This window comes from Manis javanica, chromosome 13 (assembly GCF_040802235.1).
Source record: "Manis javanica isolate MJ-LG chromosome 13, MJ_LKY, whole genome shotgun sequence".
Classification (NCBI taxonomy): Eukaryota; Metazoa; Chordata; class Mammalia; order Pholidota; family Manidae; genus Manis; species Manis javanica.
Window position 1 is genome coordinate 67,005,766 of NC_133168.1, and position 19,063 is coordinate 67,024,828.

General features: G+C 40.6%; 1 protein-coding gene across 2 annotated transcripts in view; it reads left to right on the forward strand.

Annotated features, from left to right (window-relative positions):
• Positions 1-19,063, forward strand: part of MTHFD1L (methylenetetrahydrofolate dehydrogenase (NADP+ dependent) 1 like) — a 164,690-nt gene that overhangs the window by 18,290 nt on the left and 127,337 nt on the right. For both annotated transcript variants that reach the window (XR_012124317.1, XM_073219755.1), the window contains exons 8-11: positions 7,132-7,243; positions 14,216-14,307; positions 15,846-15,943; positions 18,483-18,656. Coding sequence is in view for 1 of the 2 variants with exons in the window: in XM_073219755.1 (XP_073075856.1) it covers positions 7,132-7,243; positions 14,216-14,307; positions 15,846-15,943; positions 18,483-18,656 (476 nt within the window). In the remaining variant the exon portion in view is untranslated. The remainder of the gene's footprint in view (positions 1-7,131; positions 7,244-14,215; positions 14,308-15,845; positions 15,944-18,482; positions 18,657-19,063) is intronic.

Below are 19,063 nucleotides of genomic sequence, written 5' to 3' on the forward strand. Positions count from 1 at the left end.
ATATTCTCCCTCATTTTTGAAGAATGGTGTTTGTTTTTTTTTGCTGGATGTAGAATTTCCAGTTGACAGATTTTTTTTTCTATCAGCACCTAAAAAACGTCATCCTACCATCTTCTGGCCTCCAAGGTTTCTGATGAGCATGGTAATTTTTTTACCAGGAGAGTAACATATTATACTGACAGTAATGATAGCTAACATTAAGCTAGCAGTTACTGTGACCATTACTCATGTTATCTCACTGATTCTGTAGTCATCCTATTAGGCAGGACTCTCATTCTCCCCATATCACAGATGAGGAAACTGAGGCTTAGAGAAGTAAAGAGACTTTCCAATTATCTGTCATTTAAAAATGATGGAGGTGGCACTACAGCCTGTATTTTTAGTCCCTGTCCTGTGTCAGCTCTTATTATAGATAATTACAAAAACCCATTCCTTAAAAATAACCTTTAAAATCTAATATTTTAAAGCTGAAAGGACCTGAGAGCTCAGATGGGGAACATCAGAGAAACCAAGGCCCAAGACATTAGACATGTCCTGAGTCCACAATTGTTTTATTCCAAGTTAATAATCCCACAGACATCCTTTTTAAGAAAAGGAAGGAAGGTGAAGTTGACTCAGCACTAGTCCCTCCCTGAGGCCCTGGGCTTGTCACCACTTCCAGGCCCAGTCTTTGGAAGGGACGTTGTCCGCCCTACTGAAGAGGGCAGAGTGGGGTCACCGTGGTCAGGTGTGTAGACATGCAGGGCAGACTCCTCGATGGGGGTCCTGCTCCTCCCCGACCTGTTACGGTGGGTGGAGAAGATAACTCTGACCCCAGGGCACCAGATCTCCTGCCAAGCAAATACCAAGGTGACTCAGTAGATTGAGTGGCCTGCGTAATGTAGGCTCCACAGCTTTCTTTGACAGATTTTCAATATTCATAGACAGAAAAGCTCCCATTCTTTTCACTCTTCTGCCTGATCATTGCATTACTTTAACACCAGAGAAGGAGGTGAACAGAACTTTTTGTTAAGGGCCCAAATCAATTTTATATGAGCAGTTTATACTTATAGTTAGCAGTGTTGAGAAAAGGATTTGTGAGAGAATCTATAACTAATGGACATGTGATCAACAGGGGCCATGAGCAGTAACATACCTTTAAGGCCTAACAGTTCAAGGTGTGTATTTTACCAAAGGACAAGGCCTCCAGGCCGGGTGCTGCAGAGAACGGGGCAGTAACCGCACCTCCTGCCCACCTGCATATCATTGCATATTTGCTTCTCTGTACCATCAGCAGAGCCAGGCTCCATCTTTCACTCTTTCTTCTCCAGTGTGTTTTTAAGTGTGTAGAATTAGAATATTTTAATTGGCAGGTCTTAAACATCTCTAACAAAAAAGCACTTTACATTTGTGTAAAGATTTAGTTTTCAAAGCTTTTCCCTCTATTCCCTCATTACTGCTGTTCCCTGAAAACAACATATTCTCAGTGTCATGACCCGGTCACCAATGAGAAGGAGCAGAGCCTGCACTCACATCAAGGTCTTCTAACTCCACCGTAGTGCTCTTCCCACGCACCTCAATCCCTATTGGTCAAGTGCAGTGTCTTTAATTTTCAGAGGAGGCAATTCAGGCCCAGAGAGTTACACAGGAAGTGGAGTGCACAAGTGTGCTGATGTGCAGTCCGAGGTTCAGAATTAAAGCACAAATGTGTCAGGAAATGCGAAGCTAAATTTCCCACAGCCACATCAGTTCACATAACCTTGAATACGCTGCAGATATTTGAGGACGTGGTGAACAGCATGAATGTAAATCATCAGGGCTGTCCTGCCTCAGGGAAGCATGGGTTGCTCAGTGTGGCTGTGGGAACCATAAGTTGGACGGTTCCTCATTTTTGTGCTACATGGTTCTGAGTCTCTGTTATATTAGACTTCCTCTTGTCTCATTCACACACACGCACGCACGCACGCGCGCACGCACGCGCGCGTGCGCAACACCACCCCCAGCCCTACTTTGTAATTTCATTTTCTTCCTAGGGTATGAGGAAGGGAATTATTTGGGGGGAATCATTCAAAGTATATCTATTACTAGATTTGCCATTACACTTTCCTTTTATCATCTGTCCTAATTGATGTGAGTATCAAGTTCACTTAAAGAAGGACTGTCTTTTCTATAATTTTGGACACAGCCAAATATCTTTGATATTTTCTTCTCATACAATGAGCAGTATATACATGGAATGATGGAGTAAGATCTGAACTTAGGAACATTTAGAAAAAAGAAGGTCATTTATTACCCTTGGTGGAAAATTTGGTTAGATGCCTGCTGTAATCATAAACCCTAATTGTCCATTTGGCTTGGAGTCCTTCTGATTTATGAAGTAACCATAGATAGGTCTTAATTTTAAAAGCCGATAATCTGTTGTACTGATTACAGAGCAGTGTTGTACTGGAAAAAAACACACTCAGTTCCTGAAAGGAAAAATTCTCCCAGGATGAGATTGCTTGGAGTGCCTGAGGCAGAAGTACCTGTTGCTGGAATTGTCGTTCTCTTCTCTTGACAAAGTATCACAACATCTGGATGAAAATGGTTTGACGTTCTTAAAGTTTAGAGAATTTATGCAGTTATTTTAACATTTATATTTAATGTGTGCTTAATATTTCAGGAAAACATGGATATTGATCCATAAGTACAAAGTAGTAATTCTATGGTAGATACTCATTCAAATAAAAAGTTAAACATGCTGAGTTAGAGTAATTTAGGAATAAACAGAGAAAAACTCAGTTTTTTGCTTATGAAAAACTCAGCCTGCCTCAAATTGTGGTATATAGGGAACACACTGTACTCAAATGGCAAGGATTTACCAGACATGATTGCTAATGCCCATTTCTATAGTAGAGTCACTGATGAATTCTAAATTGCCAAAAATGGATTTTTTTTGCTTTTAGTTTGCTTGGCCACTGGGCACCACTGAAACCTGCTGACCACTCCCTTTCTCCTTAGCTTACGCGAAGACACTGTTCCTCCTTTCCTGCCCCCTGGGCCACACCAGGGTCGTGTCATTGGTTTCTCTTCTCTTAGCCAGTCAAGAGGGATGCCCCCTTGGGATGTATTTTACCACCAGCAGCCTCCCCACCGCCACCCCGTTTACCTCAGAGATACTCTGTAAGCTGCTGGGTGTAACTCCATCTGTATGCTGACGAACCCCAGCCTGAGTGTCCTCAGTTCCAAACCCACAGCTTCCAACTTCCCACCCGCGTCTCTTCCTGTGTGTTTCTCCCTCCTTCCCTCTGACCCATTCTTAATCCAGCCTCCAGGGGAATCTTCCTAAAACAGCTGATGGCGTGAGAGAAGCCAAAGGGTCTTAGTCTGACAGCTACTTGTGTGTTATCAAGAAAAGGTCAGAAATTGGGAAATTTGGTGTTTATTGAAAGAGAAGTGACATTTCATAAAAAAGAAACACCTGACTTTTTAGAGCTTTGCCATTCGATCATCAAGGAGCCTCCATGCCGCATGAGGTCTCCCTGACTCCCTGCCTTAACAAAGCCGTGAGAAGTGTGCTGTGGAACAGAATGGCATCTGTAAGCAGGCTCACAGAAACCGCAGTGTCCCTGCTCACTGGAAGAGGCAGAACAGGTTTGGGGCCACCTCCCTCCCGCAGGTCCCCTCCCCTGGCTGTGTTTACTGTTTGACAGCTGCCCAGCTGATACACAGGGACTGGTTGAGAATGCCAGTGTCCATCCAGATATATACTAGTAAAGCTCACTTTCTGAACTGCGTGGGCAAAATAAATAGAAATTGAATGTTTAATCATTTCTTTTCCTATCCCAATGGTTTGCCTTGTGCCCCTCCACCTTGAAGATGCCAGATATTTAGTCTTGTAGGCATGGATTTTTATTTACAGATCCTCAGCAACCTCACTGTTTGCCCCAGGGGCACCTGAGAGATAGATGGCAGGGGAGTGAGTATATTCCCTAAGAAATCCTGGATCTCTTATTCCTTCATTTATAATTTTAGAAGCATGTCTTTGCTGGAGAAAGCACCCACCATGGATTTATTTTCAAGTAATGTGCTTCATTTTTTACTTTGTTTTCTGAACTGTGTTCATAACTTTTGAAGGGTATGGAAACAGGTGTTAATTGTCTCAAGTACTAGAACCACAGTTCTTGAAAACATACCTCAACCTTTTTTTTTACCCAAGCCAGCTTTTGATATATATTTACAAATCATATCTGGGATTCTCATATGCTTCTTTTCAAAACTCATTGATAGCAGAAGATAAGTTTTGTCTTTTAGCCAAGAGGGTGGGGCTGTACTTACTGTAGTTTAAATTTTAAAATGCATTTTGTTTGCTAAATACAAAATTATGATGTACCTTATAACTTTGCAAATCACATGTCTTCTATCTCTCCCTCTTCATATCCCAACTCTTGCCTTCCCTCTCAGTGACTTAGAGAAAAATGGTTTTCATGATGTCTAAACTATATGGTATGCCCATATGCTGCACATTAAATGTGTACATATCTGTGTCTTACTATCGTTTTAACATTTAGTCTCCCGCCTGGGGAGTGGGTGGTTCTTTTTAAGCTGATTCTACTCACTTCTCAGTGGAGAAAGCAATATTTTGTTATGAGCTAAAGTTTCAAGCCAGGCTTTGGCCAGGGTCTTTCCCATTTGGGAAGTAGAAACAGCAAGTGAGATGATAATTCTCCTTGAATTTTAGCTCATTAAAACCTTCCCTGGTCCTCAGTGGGTTATTTATTGACTTCAGTATCCAGCAGTTTTCCTTTCCAAAAAGAATTAGCATCTCTGATGTGATCATCGCTAACAGAGGAGATTTTTGTCTTTTCTCTGTGGGATCAGCTGTCCCCCAGGTGCTTATTAGCACAGTGCACCTTAGAGTTGTGTTTAGGTACAGAGTTGAGGGGTCAGAACGAGATTTCCAAGATTTATAGGTAATGTAAAGAACAGGTCGTATCAAAGATACCATGTGTGGGAAACTAAGTGTTCCTAGGGGGCTTGTGTGAACCTGTGATCCTTGACTCTTTCCAAAATGAACATTTCACTCTTGTACATATTAACTTCCTTTTCATAGATGTTTTAACATGTTCTCTTTTTGTTCCTTTTGTGTGTGAAAATGTAGCCAATGGTGTTTTTATCTGCCAGTCATAGGTAAAGAGTGTTAAACATTTCTGATTCTCTTGAAGCTTATTGTGGTGGAATATCTGCAGCAGTATATATAGGTAAATGAAGAAATGCATTTTCTAATTCAGATATTTCCCATTCTCTTTTGATAACACTTTTTCCTCTTAAATCTAACATCGCCCACAGTATGGTTGCTTTTCAGATCCGTCTGTAGAGAATGTGTGTGACATGAACACACCAGATCCTGATAAATTGGCTGTAAACTCCTTAATTCAGTTCCACGGTGCTATGGTCCTGTAGCATAAAAAAGAATGGTCGTTTGGGGCTTCTTTTTTAACTCCTCTTTTCAACAGTTAATTCGCTGCAATACCTTTTCACTGTATTCTCCCTGTGTCTTGATAACGTACACTACCGAAAAGCAGTGAGTAATGTTTGATCGATTAGTGGTACTCAATGAATGTTAGCTCACTTTTCCCTACTGGCAGGATCAAATTGATTAGCTTTTTCTCAGATGTTAACTTTTAAGTTGGTTTTATCAGCTCTTTGAAAAGCCATGCATTTAAATTGTTGCCATGCTCCTCCTCTATCAGGGGAACATGGAAGAGCTCCCCACGGTGGTTGTTTTGTTCATAAACCTGGTAGGACTGTCATTGATTTGCCTCCCTTCACTCCTTCTCTTGTTCCAAGACTCCAGACTCAGTCGATGCAGCCGCTTGCTCAGTGTTACAGGCCCTGAGACTGAGGCCAGCCTGGTCCTTCCTGGAGATCACCAGCAGGCTGCCCATTCAAGCTGAGAGTGGGTGGGGAGCATGCTTGTTCCCTGAGTGGTAGTGGCAGTGGGCGTGTTCTGTTTTGTCTTCTGCTCCCCTGTCTGTTCCATGCAGTCCCTTTCAGGGCATTGAAGTCTTTGGAAAAAATAACGGAGGAAGGCCCATCAGTGTTGGAGAGTGCAGCAGGGGCAGCTTCCCTCTCTTTCTGTCTGACAGAGTATCCAGGACTGGGTTTGCCAGGGGAAACAGGACGTACCATAGAGGTACTTACACACTCAGAGCCTCCGTTTCCATGTCTAGTAAGTGGGTTTAGTAACACCGACCTCATAATATTTGGGATAATCAATGAGATAATAGTGACAGCACCAAGCCGACACATGGAATTGTAGCTATTTTCTCCCACAGAGTCTGAGATTCTTTCTTTGCCTCTGTCCCTCCACATATGGACCCAGTTTGAAATCATCTGCTGCTTAGTTGATACCAGGACAGGTGGTCATTCTTTGGTTGAACTCAGAGCCAATCTCTGACCCTTTTTCTAGATATTCCCACCAGACACGTTCCTCTAGCACTGTGTTATCCAAATATGGACAGGCAGGCATGATGAATATGTTTTAAAGCAATGGTTGCGTTCTTTCCTTTTACTCAAAAAGAAAAAAATGTTTGACAAGAGACTAACCAGGGCCTCAAGGATAATGAGATTCTTTCTCAAGCTCTTAAAAATCCTTCCATAGATATAGCAAGAGTTCCATATGGGTCTGATTTTGATTGTACCGTTGTGCAGGGCAGCTGGCCCCTGGGCCCTCAGATCTTCCAAGTGGGTTCACTACAATGAGCCCTGCTTTCTCCCAGGCCGCTGGGTGATGCACCAAGATGCCTCCCTCCCCAGGTCACCTGTGTCTCCCCCTTCCATCAGGACAGTGTTCTCAGCCCCAGCCATTTTCTTGCTGTTGCAGTCAGAGGTGAAAACATGTAAATGATAATATTTCACATAGTGTGTGTGCTCAAGTGGCTATCCTGAAGAAATTTCTAAGGTCTCCTTCTCTTTCTAGGCTGTGATAATCACATTCTGTTTGTACTAATAGGTGCTACAGGAGTAAATTAGTAGTGATTTTGTCCATGTCATCAGTTTGGAACCAAACTCTGAAACTGGAATTTATCTAGTCCACTGAAATCATTTGACATTGATCATTAGTTGTGTCTTCATGCTACAAGTTAAAACGTGTGATGTTTTTCTTTCTAGCTTCAAGAGGCGGATATTGTGGTCATAGGCTCGCCCAAGCCAGAAGAGATTCCCCTTTCTTGGATACAACCAGGAACTACTGTTCTCAACTGTTCCCATGACTTCCTATCAGGTAAATGTCTTAAAATTGGTGCCAGGCTGCTGATAAAAATAGGTAAGATCGTAAGGAGAAATGTTGACCTTATTCAGAAGAGAGCATGTTCCTGAAATGTTGGTTTTGGCAACATATGTGAGCAGGGTAGGAAATGTAAAATAGAAATTTTGGTTACCTGGTATTAGAACAATATTGTCGGGCGAAGTGAAGCCAAAATGCCAATTGCAGTAGCTGCTTCTCTTCCTCCTCCCACATCGAAACGTCTCCCTGCTGGCCTCTGGCATCGAGTGGTCAAGCTGGTTGTTACCAAAAGTAAATAATTTGTGCATGTATAAGGTAAACTAGAAATAGTGGTTTTCAGTCTTTTGAAAAGCAGCAGAATCCTTTCTCCCCAAGAAATCTTAAATGAACACCCTCAACATTTAAAAGCAGATGGAAATAGAGTTGTCAGGAAGGAGGGAAAGGGAGACCAGCCCTTGTCCCTCCTGATTTCCCCTTGCAGTGACCCTTCCTATACTTCCTTGGAGCCCCAAAGTCACCTCAGAGCAGTGTGCAAGTCCCCATTAGAATAGAGGCCATCTTAGGATTGGTGCTGTTATTTGCTGTTATTTTACGAAGAGATCTGGGAGTGCCCCGGACCATGCCAGGGCATGCAGCCAAGGGGCCAGTAGGACCTGGCCCCGAGGGGACTCCCTTTTCTTATTTACAGAAGACACTTTGAGGCTAAGAAAGCTTTGGGCCACACCCAGCCCACCTCTTCAAGTCCCTGAGAAATGTGTATACAAGAGGCAAAGGCAAAGGGAGGCAGAAGATCCCGTCCTCATTCCCTGTGGCCTCCAGATTTCGGTAGGGAGAGGAAGACAGTACTGAGCTGGCCTGCAAGGCAGTGTTTCTCCCCAAAGCTGGTCAGAACTTGAGCCAAAATAAGTGGAGGCCTCTGCCCTTTTACCTCTGTCAGTACCACAGTGAAGTTCTAGATCTTGAACCTTCTAGGCAGCTCCACAAAAGGGTGAAATAGAGAATAGTATCAAAAAGAAAATAAATATAACTTAGATACACTCACCTTGGGGTAACCATTTTCCATCTTCCCATAAACTTAACTTTATTGGAATATAATAGAAGGAAAATAAAATAATATGATACTATAAATCATTACTAAAATTTATATAACTGTTTCTTCAAAAAGATAAATAATGGACCCTCCCCTCGAGATGAAGCCCCTCCCAAATTGACCAATCCAATTAAAAACCCCTTGGAGCTACAGGGGGTGGGCTGGATTGGAAAGTGCGAGGGAAGATGCTCAGGAGTTTCCCAGAATGCTCATGGACTCAGCTCTTTCTTGGGTGAAGAGCACACAGATGAATGAAGCAATGAGAGGTACCCTAGAATATGGATGTGTGATTGATGGCTCTGTTTAGCAAATAGAAGACATGCACTAAATATCTTCTTTGAAATATATGTAGGTTCTGTTTATAATTTTTCTTTCCCCCTGATAAAAAACAGTGCCTAACTGGGCAGACATGGCAGATTTGCTCCTCCACTCACAATCCTGATTATATTAGGAAAAGTCAGTTATGACTTTATTTTAAGTAAATGCTCCTTTGCTATAATATTTACTTTGCTTTTTTGTTGTTGTTGGTAGAGTTTATGTATTTAGGACAGTTTTGGCATCATCCTGGCTGGAGATAGGTGAGCCTACTTTGATGTTCTCTTGAAATCCCTTGACCTTTATGATTATATGAACAAGACATATTAGTGAAACTTCCTTATTTTTATTAAGTTCTTTTTAGGACCTTTATTCTTTCAAAGGTGTTCTTAAAAATATCAGAGTTCAACATAAAAATTCTCTTGAGAGGAAAAGACAAAGGCGTGCTGTTTTGATTTAGCAAAGACTGTAGACTGATTGCAGATAATTTTAAGTTTATCTGGTCCAGTCATGGTAGTTTTCTTATTGACTTTTGAAAGTCCAGTGCCCAGAATAGTGCCTGACACATAGTAGGTGTTCAGTAAATGCTGAGTGTTGAATGAGTGAATAAACCTGGACTCAGAATTGTACTCCCAGGTTCCTCAAAAAACTAAAAATAGATATACCATTTGACCCAGGAATTTCACTCCTAGGAATTTACCCCAAGAATGCAGGAGGCCAGTTTCAAAAAGACATATACACCCCTATGTTTCTCACAGCACTATTTATAATAGCCAAGAAATGGAAGCAACCTAAGTGTCCATCAGTAGATGAATGGATAAGAAAGATGTGGTACATATACACAATGGAATATTATTCAGCCGTAAGAAGAAAACAAATCCTACCATTTGCAACAACATGGATGGAGCTAGAGGGTATTATGCTCAGTGAAATAAGCCAGGCAGAAAAAGACAAGTATCAAATGACTTCACTCATCTGTGGAGTATAAGAACAAAGGAAAACTGAAGGAACAAAACAGCAGCAGACTGCCAGAACCCAAGAATGGACTAACAGTTACCAAAGGGAAAGGGACTGGGGAGGATGGATGGGAAGGGAGGGATAAGGGGGAAAAACAGGCATCACGATTAGCACACAGAGTGTAAGGTGGGGGCACGGGAAGGGCTATGCAACACAGAGAAGACTAGTGATTCTATAGCATCTTACTACGCTGATGGACAGTGACTGTAATGGGGTATGTGGGGGGAACTTGATAATGGGGGAGTCTAGTAACCACAATGTTGCTCATGTAAGTGTATATTAATTATACCAAAATAAAAATAAATAAATAAATAAAAAGAACTGTGCTCCCATTGTTTGCAGTTTTAAGTTAGTTGCAGACTGAGAGACGTTTCCTTGAACTTGTCTGTTTAGAAACAGGACTGATGGAACAAACACAAAGATGAGAAATGCTATGCTGATCAGATGGATGGACATTTTTCAGTTACAATAGCATTACATCTCTTAACAAAGTTTTAATTTTAGCAACTTTGAGTAGTATGAAAATTTAATCGAATAATTGGGAAAAGGCTCTTTTCCCTTCTTTTTTACATATTCTTGTAAATATGTGTGTGTGTATATATTCCTATAAGTATACATACATTTATCCCTGGTATAAAATACATATAAATATTCATTTAACACTTTAAACAAATGAGTAGACTTTTTCAAACATTGTTTTCTTTAAAAGGGTGCTTGTATTTGAACTTAAGAGCAAAAGAATTTTTAATAAGCTTGTGCTTGGGTGAAGGCAGGATTTTATTATAATGAAATTTTCACACATCAGAACTGTATGGGGTGCCCCCCCACTTGTAAAACTATATGGGATACAGTGATTTATGATGAGGTAATTCTACAGAGGCGTGTTATCGAGTATCTAATCCCAGAAGAGAGCTACCTGATGGCTGGTACCCTAGAAGCAGTGTTCAGCAAACAGTCACACCTAACTTGGTGGATCTGTTCACTCTTCCACAGCTTGAGTCAAAGGTTTAGATTTAAAACAGGGACATATCAATATTCAGTTCTCTGACTGTAAGAAAAACTTAAATTTTGTTACTAAAAAAGATTATTTCAAATAAAAGAAGTGGTCTGTGATTTATGCTATACTCTGAGTAATTGAATTTTGTTGCCCAATTATTAGTACTTACGTCCTGATGTGCCACATGGGACAAGCCAGAAGCTGATCTTAGCTCTTGGGCCCAGAGAACAGTATCAAAACAGCCAGCATGTGGCTCAGACAGAATACTTTACTAGCAACGTTTTAAGTGAACATAATTCTATTCAGAGGAGAATGGGGGCAGAACCCTGGGCTGCATCCCAGGGCTCATGCTAATAAGCTGGGGGATGCTGGGGCGTGCGAGCCTGCCTTCTTACTGCCCCTAAGGGAGACAGTATAATGTAGTGGGAAGAGCATGGAATTCGAGTCAGAATTGATCTGACTCAAGGAGAGAGGATTTTGTTTGGTTTTTGTTTTTTGTTTTTTGGGGTTTTTTTTTGACTCTTAATTGTATTGTACCTACAGGCTATATGACTGAGCAAATAACTTAAACTCTGATCTTTCAATTCACATTTAAGGGAAAGGGAGAAGGCTGTTAGGAGGAATAAATGAGAGGGCAGCTCTTTCATAGAAGAGGCCAATAGATGTGGGTCCACCTCCTCCACTTCCCTCCCTCTGCTTCATTGTTGCCAAATCATCAAGGCACAGATTAACTCTCAGACTTCATGGTAGCAAAATGAACTAACTTTGTTTTTGAAAATTAGCCCAAGGAAGGAGGTCCTATGAGATGCTGAGAAGATAAGAAGGCAGCTTTAGAGAAAGTAGGCATGTGTGTAATTTTAATCATTATCTTAGTGTACTTGGAGCAAAATTAAGACATTGGCTTATGACTTTTGAACTCTATTCTAAAATCCATTGTATCAATTACCTGTTTCCCTTAATTTTTTCCCCAGGAAATTTTGGAGGTTTCAGACCTACCCTGAGATACATTTTTGCTGGTTTTTCATTTCAAATTTAAACCAGTTCCCAATATACCTTGCAGAAAGGCTCAGCCATTTAGCATATACAGCTCTATATTAATTCCTTCATAATTTGGTTTCAGTGATTTCAAAGGGCTGCTTTGTATAAATTGATACTAATATTTTAATTATATTCCTTTCTTTGAAGAGTCCTACATTATAGTTTTAAAAATAGTAATTGTCATTGATAGTGGAATTCACATGTTTTAAGCTACAGTGAAACTCTTAGGAACATTGTCACAAAAATTATACTTAAATTTCATTGAGCTTAAACTCTAATTACCTGTGTTTTTTGAAAGTGTTATCTGCACTAATTTGTAATTTTTAGCCCTTCCTGTTTTCAAAACATCACATGGAGTTTTTGGAGTTACTTCGTCTCCCAGAGGGGGAGAAAATATTTGAGAGTTCCCTCTATGGGTTGATACAGCCCTTTTGTGATAAGAAGTGGGGGCCGTTGTCCAGATTGTAGAAAAGCTGAAACGTTTCCACATAGCAGAGATGGCAGGGAGACCAAAGAATTGGCCTTGGTTCCTCCCACTTCATTTATTCTGGCAAAATCCCATCAGGGAAAGGGCGGTTCTGATTTCCAGGGAAAGCATTATGACACTTCAGCTTTAAATTTTCTTACTGTAGAAACTTTGGTTATTGTAAGAAAAATCACAGATGAAAGGCCATCTTTTAAAGTGGTTCACTGACTTGTCTCTGGAGGAACCATGAGTTAGCGGAGAGTGTTTCGTGGTAATTGAAAAGACCCCTTTGGTCGGGGTGGGACCACATTGGACTCAACAGGCCAAGTGCAGGCAGCCTCTCGGGGGAGCTGCCCCCACACAAGCAAGGGGGTGAGGTAATGATTTTGCCTCTCCATTCTCATCAGCCATGAAATTTATTAGGAAATGTATTCTTGATTCACTGAGTTACCATCTTAATTTCTTCCAATTTTCTGGCTTCAGAATTTAAATTCAGTTTTAAGATTACACTGGTTCCTGCTAAAAAGCAATAGTGTTCATGGTGGGAAAGTTGTGAAACAAAGAACAGTGCCCAGAAGGAAATAACAATAACTACCAATGCAGCCAGCTTGGGATATCCATTTTACATTTTCCCATAAAAAAGCATTAAACTTAATTTTACTGGATAGACTATAAGAAAAAGAAATAACATGATACTAAAAGCATTACTGAAATCTAGCTGTCTCTCCGAAAAGATAAAAATCAGTTTCTACAAGATTCTAAAGTTTAAAATATAGGTGTATGTGTGTCATCTGTTTTAAAATCTTTGTTGATTTTAGCCACGTTCTATTTTATTCAGGACAGTCTGAACACTATGGGAGGAATTATTCCCTTTGTAATTCTGTAGGTGAAATTCTTCCCTTGTGTGAGTTTTGTGAATCTGGTATGGGAATATGCATTAATAAATTGATACAAGTTCCCACAATGTGCTTTTTCTTATTATATTTCCCCATTATTTAAAGGTAGAGATAAGAATGAGAGAAGCATATTTCTTTTCCCTCGTGGTTGGACAAGACCTTCAGATCAGATCTCTAGTGGTTCAAACAAAACAAAACAAATCTCTCTCATTCTTTAAACTCTTGGCTTTTGCCTAAATATGATTTATAAAACTGAAGTGTTGCTAATCTTTAAACAATACCTGAGGGATATGATTTTCCAACACCCTTAATACACTTGACTATAGAACATCACAAAACACTTACGCTTAAGTGTTTTGTGCTCTTTCTTGCAAGGGACTGTCAGCAAATGAATAATTTAAAAGTAGAGTGGTCCAAAATGAGGGAAATAGTTTCTTAATTCAAAAAAGTTGCAATGAGAAATGTTTCTTAAAGGGAGGATATAGGCTAAATCATTTTACATGTGTGTTTACTTTTCATAAACTTTGTAAGTGCCCACTAAAGAAGGAAAAAGTAGATTTCAAATAAATACCTCTCTATTTTGAAAACCAGGTAATCCCCCAAAAGTAACATCCAAAAATGTCATTTCTCCATTTTGATGGATAGTTGGTCATATGACTTCTATGTCAGAGATTTTTTAAATTATCAAAGAAAGCCTGATCTTTCACACAACCCCTTGGCTGGGCTTTCTTACTGGCATTTTGGTCCCCCTTCCTATACTTTGTGTTCATCAGTAAAATTGCTGTTCTTTAAATGTATTGTTCAGACATACACACTATATGCCAAGCACTTTATGTACCACATCACATGCAATTCTCACAGCACTCCATGAGGTCGGTATTACTCACATTGATTATCAGGCCCAAAGTCACAAGTCAGAGATAGAGGCAAGATTCTAATGCAGTCTCAATCTAAAGTGTGGCCCAGTCGAGAATCCCAAGGCTGTGCCAGGGACTGTTGTTGACCTTACTTGCTGCTGTGCCATGATAACTTATCTTCCTTGGTTGAAAATAAGAACATCATTCTGGGTGCTGGCTTTTCACAAGGAGTAATTGGTTATACATGACAATACACTGAAAGTCTTTTTTTTCACCCTCAAATTTTTTTACAGGGAAGCATGGATGTGGTTCTCCTGAGACACAGTTTAGTGGTCTCATTGCAGAGGAGGATGTGAGTCTCCTTGCTGCAGCTCTGCGGATTCAGGTTTGTGTGACACAGCAATTTGAGAATTTTTGAGTTTGGAGCTTTGACTAATAGTGGCTAACATGAGGCAGGTGTTTTCTGTTAGCAGACACAGTGTCTAACACTTTATACACATAATGTCATTTAATTCTCACAACAATCCTATAAGATAATATTATTCCCAATTGATAGATGAGGAAATGGAGACTTAGAGGATTATATTACTTGCCTTTGGTCACATGACAAGTATGGGGCAGGGACCCAATTTGGGGCCTGTTATTATTAGTTATCTATTGCTGTGTCATAAATAACCCCCCAAATTTAGCAACTTTAAACAACAAACATTTATTACTTCTCAATTTCTGTGGGTCAGAGATTTGATTGCAGCATAGCTGGATGGTTCTGGCTCGGGGTCTCATGCAGTGGGAATAAAGAGGTCATGGAGGCTGCATTCATTGGAAGGCTTGACTGGGGCCAGGACCGGCTTACAAGCGGGTGTACTCACATGGCGTGTGGTATTTAATTCTCAGTGGCTGCTAGCAGGATGCCTGTGTTCCTCATCATGTGGACTTCTGCACAGGGCTGCACACAGTGTGGCAGCTAATTCCCCAGAATGAGCAGTCCAGAGGAGAGAGCAAAGAGGGAGCTGCGGGAGGTTTTATGAACTAGTCTCCAAAAGTCCTTTTTCTTCTTCACTCAAAGCAAAGCCCCAGTGTAGTTCACATTTAAAGGAAAGGGAATTGAGCTCACCTCTTGAAGACAGGGGCGTTAAAGAATTTGTGGACATCTTTTCAGACCACATCTATGTGACCTAAAGCCCAAGATCTCCACCATATTAGCCATGTGGTCACTGGCCGTAGAGTCGGCAGTGGTGGTGACCACCGGCAGTGGCATTAACCATCAGTAGAGAAAGCCTGTAATTTTGGCCCCAGTAGAATTAAAAAGAAGCAAGTTTTAGTTCATTAATTTGTTGTATACATGGTAATACACAATTAAAAGTTTTTACTTTGAAATGGAATATAATACATTTCTGTAAGGATATTGTGTTACTTTCAACTAAAGCCAATTTTATTTCTATGTGTGTGTGTGTATGTACTATTAAATGATAGTTTATTAAATAATAATTTAATAAGAATGAGAGGCAGTAATAATTCAACTCGCTTGTTCTGTTACATCAACTGTAAAAGGATTACACTTGACCTGGTATTGTAAATTTTGGAAGCTGGGTGTTCAAGCAGTCACTCATGCATTCTCATATTTTCCTCATTTTTCTTTCTTTCCTAATTGAGATGAAGAACGCACTCTACAATTTTGTCCATGTAGTTGATGCCAAGTTTAAGTATTCACTATTTTAAAAAAGAGTATATATCCCATATTTTCTTTTAAGAAAAGCCTACAGTTATGTGTGAATAAACTTGTTCCTGATTCACTTGGGTCATCGTGCAATTTCATCATCCTTTTCATGACACAGCATCCCTGAGCAATATTTTCATAGCTTAGGTACATACCCTGTCAGCTTTTACAAAAGTAACATGCTTTCCTTTCTGTCCCTACTGAAGAACATGGTCAGCAGTGGGAAGAGGTGGCTTCGGGAACAGCAGTACTCGAGGTGGAGACTTCACTGCTTGAAACTTCAGCCTCTCTCCCCTGTACCAAGGTATCTGGGAGATTTGTTTATACTGACATCAGCTCACCAAGGTGCCTTAAATATCTAAAATTACCCATTGGGTGGGGGCACAACCAAGATGTTATGGTTTTGGTGGGGGATAACTGTCTCTAACTGCTGTACCCATTTATCTATCATTTTAAGTCCTCCCAAATTAAATAATAATGTGTTCATCATATTTTGTCAATTCTAAGGTGTTTTTCCATTTTTGAAATCAGGATGTACTTACTGTCAATAATATATCCTATTAAATGGTAGTGCTTTTTCTTCTTAGTGATCCATAAACTCGCAATGTCTTAGGTTTGACAAAATGTGGTAATGTAATACTCGGAATGGGTTTTCCAGTGTTAGAAACGGCCAGCACAGGCTTGGTCTTAGGGCCCTGTAGGTTTCTGCTGCAAGAGTAAGTGAGCAACCAAACCAAATACCATTCTGTGTGGGAAGTGCGTTCGGCCTCCTTCAGAACACAGTGATATCTGCTATCTGACAGGGTACTTGCGATAGTCCAGATGGATATTCTCTTCAGAGTGGTATTTAATGAGGTGTAAGCTATATATGCTCTCTGTATAAATGTTAAAATACAAACTTGAGGACATAGTCTCAGCATGTGATTTTAAAATAATTAGGTAAGGTATGTCAGCCAGAGAAATGCATTTTCCAGCCTCATAGTAAGTCCCCTCCAGCTGTCCTTTCCCAGTAAACTGTCCCCGACCCGCTTCATCCAGGGCGTGCATGATGCCCGACTCTTTGACAGATCCATCTGCCAGCATTGGAATCTACAAAATGTCAGTAGGTAAAACCTCCAGTAATTGACTGATTTTTCATTTGATAGACAGTTGCTATTTAGATTTGACTTCTGTTTCCTTGGGCCATAGCGGAACACTGTGTCAGCCGAACACCGCGGTTTGACTGTACCCACCAGGCTGGTGAAACCATCCAGGCTATGTTTTCACCCCTGAAATAGACTAAACATCTTAGTCATCTTCTGTGTTCATATAAATACATAAATTCCAAGGAATTTTGTCCTTTGTAGTACCATCCCTGTAGTTGTTCAGTCTGCTCTGTAAAGTATCTTATTTATGTTACTTAAGTTGTTACCTTAATTTTTGAAAATAAATGAGTACATTCTACTTAAAGAGAGCTAAAAAACGTCCAAGTATGGACTCTGTCAAATTGTGTACCAAAGTGTTTTGTATAAATCAAAATAAATTTTACCTGGGGGAAAAGGTGCTTTAATTGCTTAATCAAATTTGACTTCTAGAGCCCCCTGGGAAAGAAAGGCAGGCTAAGTGGCTTATAAATCACTCAGAAAATCAAGATATGTATCACTCAGTCTGGCTAGTGAGGAGAAACCTTGGAGATTTTCCGAGAGTAAGCTCTTCAGTTTCGGAGTCTGAAGAAGGTGTAGCCAGGAAGGCAAATGCAGTGGGATCAGGGACAGTGGGGGAGGTGGGGGAGGAGAACTAGAAAGGAAATGGGGCACCTGAGGCAGGCATTCCTGGCTGGAAACGCAGCCCAGCCCCGGGCACACTCTCCCTCTCCCAGCAAACTGTGGCATCCAGGTCAGATCTCCGGAGTTAGGGAGAAGAATGTAGGGCCGTATGAGAGCGCATTAGCAGCAGGAGCAACAGAAAAACACCCCAGGGCAGGGGACTGCTTGCCAGTGGGGGTCACTGTGCCCCTGAATAAGGTTTCCCTGAGTTTTCCCGGATGTCAGCCCTGATCCGCGGTGCGGCCATGCCTGTGATGCCCCCTCTCCTGAGCTCTGGCTGTGCCTTCCAGCTCTCACTCCCAAACAGATGATCAGCCAGACGGATCATTTGGGAGCCCCAAAAGACTCTCAGAAGTTCAGCACATGCTTGTTTCACAGCACCCCTGTGAAATGTGAGGCAGTGTTCTCCTCTTGGCGGTAAAGCAGAAAAGTTCAATTATTTGCCCAGTGACATTTGAGTTCCTAAAATTTCCTGTGCCTGAAATTGAGCTTCAGGCACTAGGTCCTTTTTACCAACAGTTATGTAATTAATAAAATATTTTTAAATATGATTTTGGACTTGAAATAAGAAAGAGAGAGGGAAAGTATGGACACAGATAAAACAAAATTGTATTTTCACATTTTTGAATAGTCAAGAGACATGTGGCTCGCCCAGTAGGAGCATTATGCAATAACCCATCTATTCATGATTAACAAGTACAGTGGTGACCTGTAGAAAGTATTGTACTCTACCATGAATACAGGAAGCTTTTGGACACATTGTAGTATACAGGTCTCCTTTTCCATGATGTATATGTTATTTTTGTACCTGGGCAGAATTCTAGCATCTTTATGACTTTTAAAGACTTGTTTCTCTAAAAGAATACACCATTTCTGCGTGCATATTAATTGTTAGCAGGCATGTAATACTGCTTGGGAGACAGGGCCATGGGGCAGTTACTTGGATTTAGGCGTTGGCAGGGTGTATGGCTGTTTTTCACTCTAGCAGCGACCACCGAAGCTGAGAAGACTTTTGCCTCTTACGTGTTTCCCCCACAGTGATATTGAGATTTCAAGATCACAGACTCCAAAAGCTGTGGATGTTCTTGCCAAGGAGATAGGATTGCTTGCAGACGAAATCGAGATCTATGGCAGAAGCAAAGCCAAAGTGCGTTTGTCCCTGCTGGAAAGATTAAAGGACCAAGCAGATGGAAAATACGTCTTAGTTGCTGGGTAAGACTACTTCTAAACTCTGTTTTACTAAGAAGACACCTTTATGAAACTCTCTTCCCTATTTATATCTGTGATCACACCCCTCAAATCTATCCTGCTCTCAAACTTGACATTCATCTGTCCATTTCACTTGGCATTCCTTCATTTGACATGTGGGAAGTTTTTATTTTCAGGGCAAAACAAATTAGTATGCACCACAAAATATGAAGTATAATAGTACTAATTTTTTTTATTGTGTTTTGATCACTCTTGTTCCACTTTGGATTTTTTTTTGGTTTAGTTTTTCATGAAAAAAATCAAAATAAGAATTGAAAGTAAAACATTTTGAGGGAATAGGGATTTTTGTATATGTATCTGTTCTTAGAAATAACATTTTAATGAAGAAATGTACAGGTAATGGTGTGAAA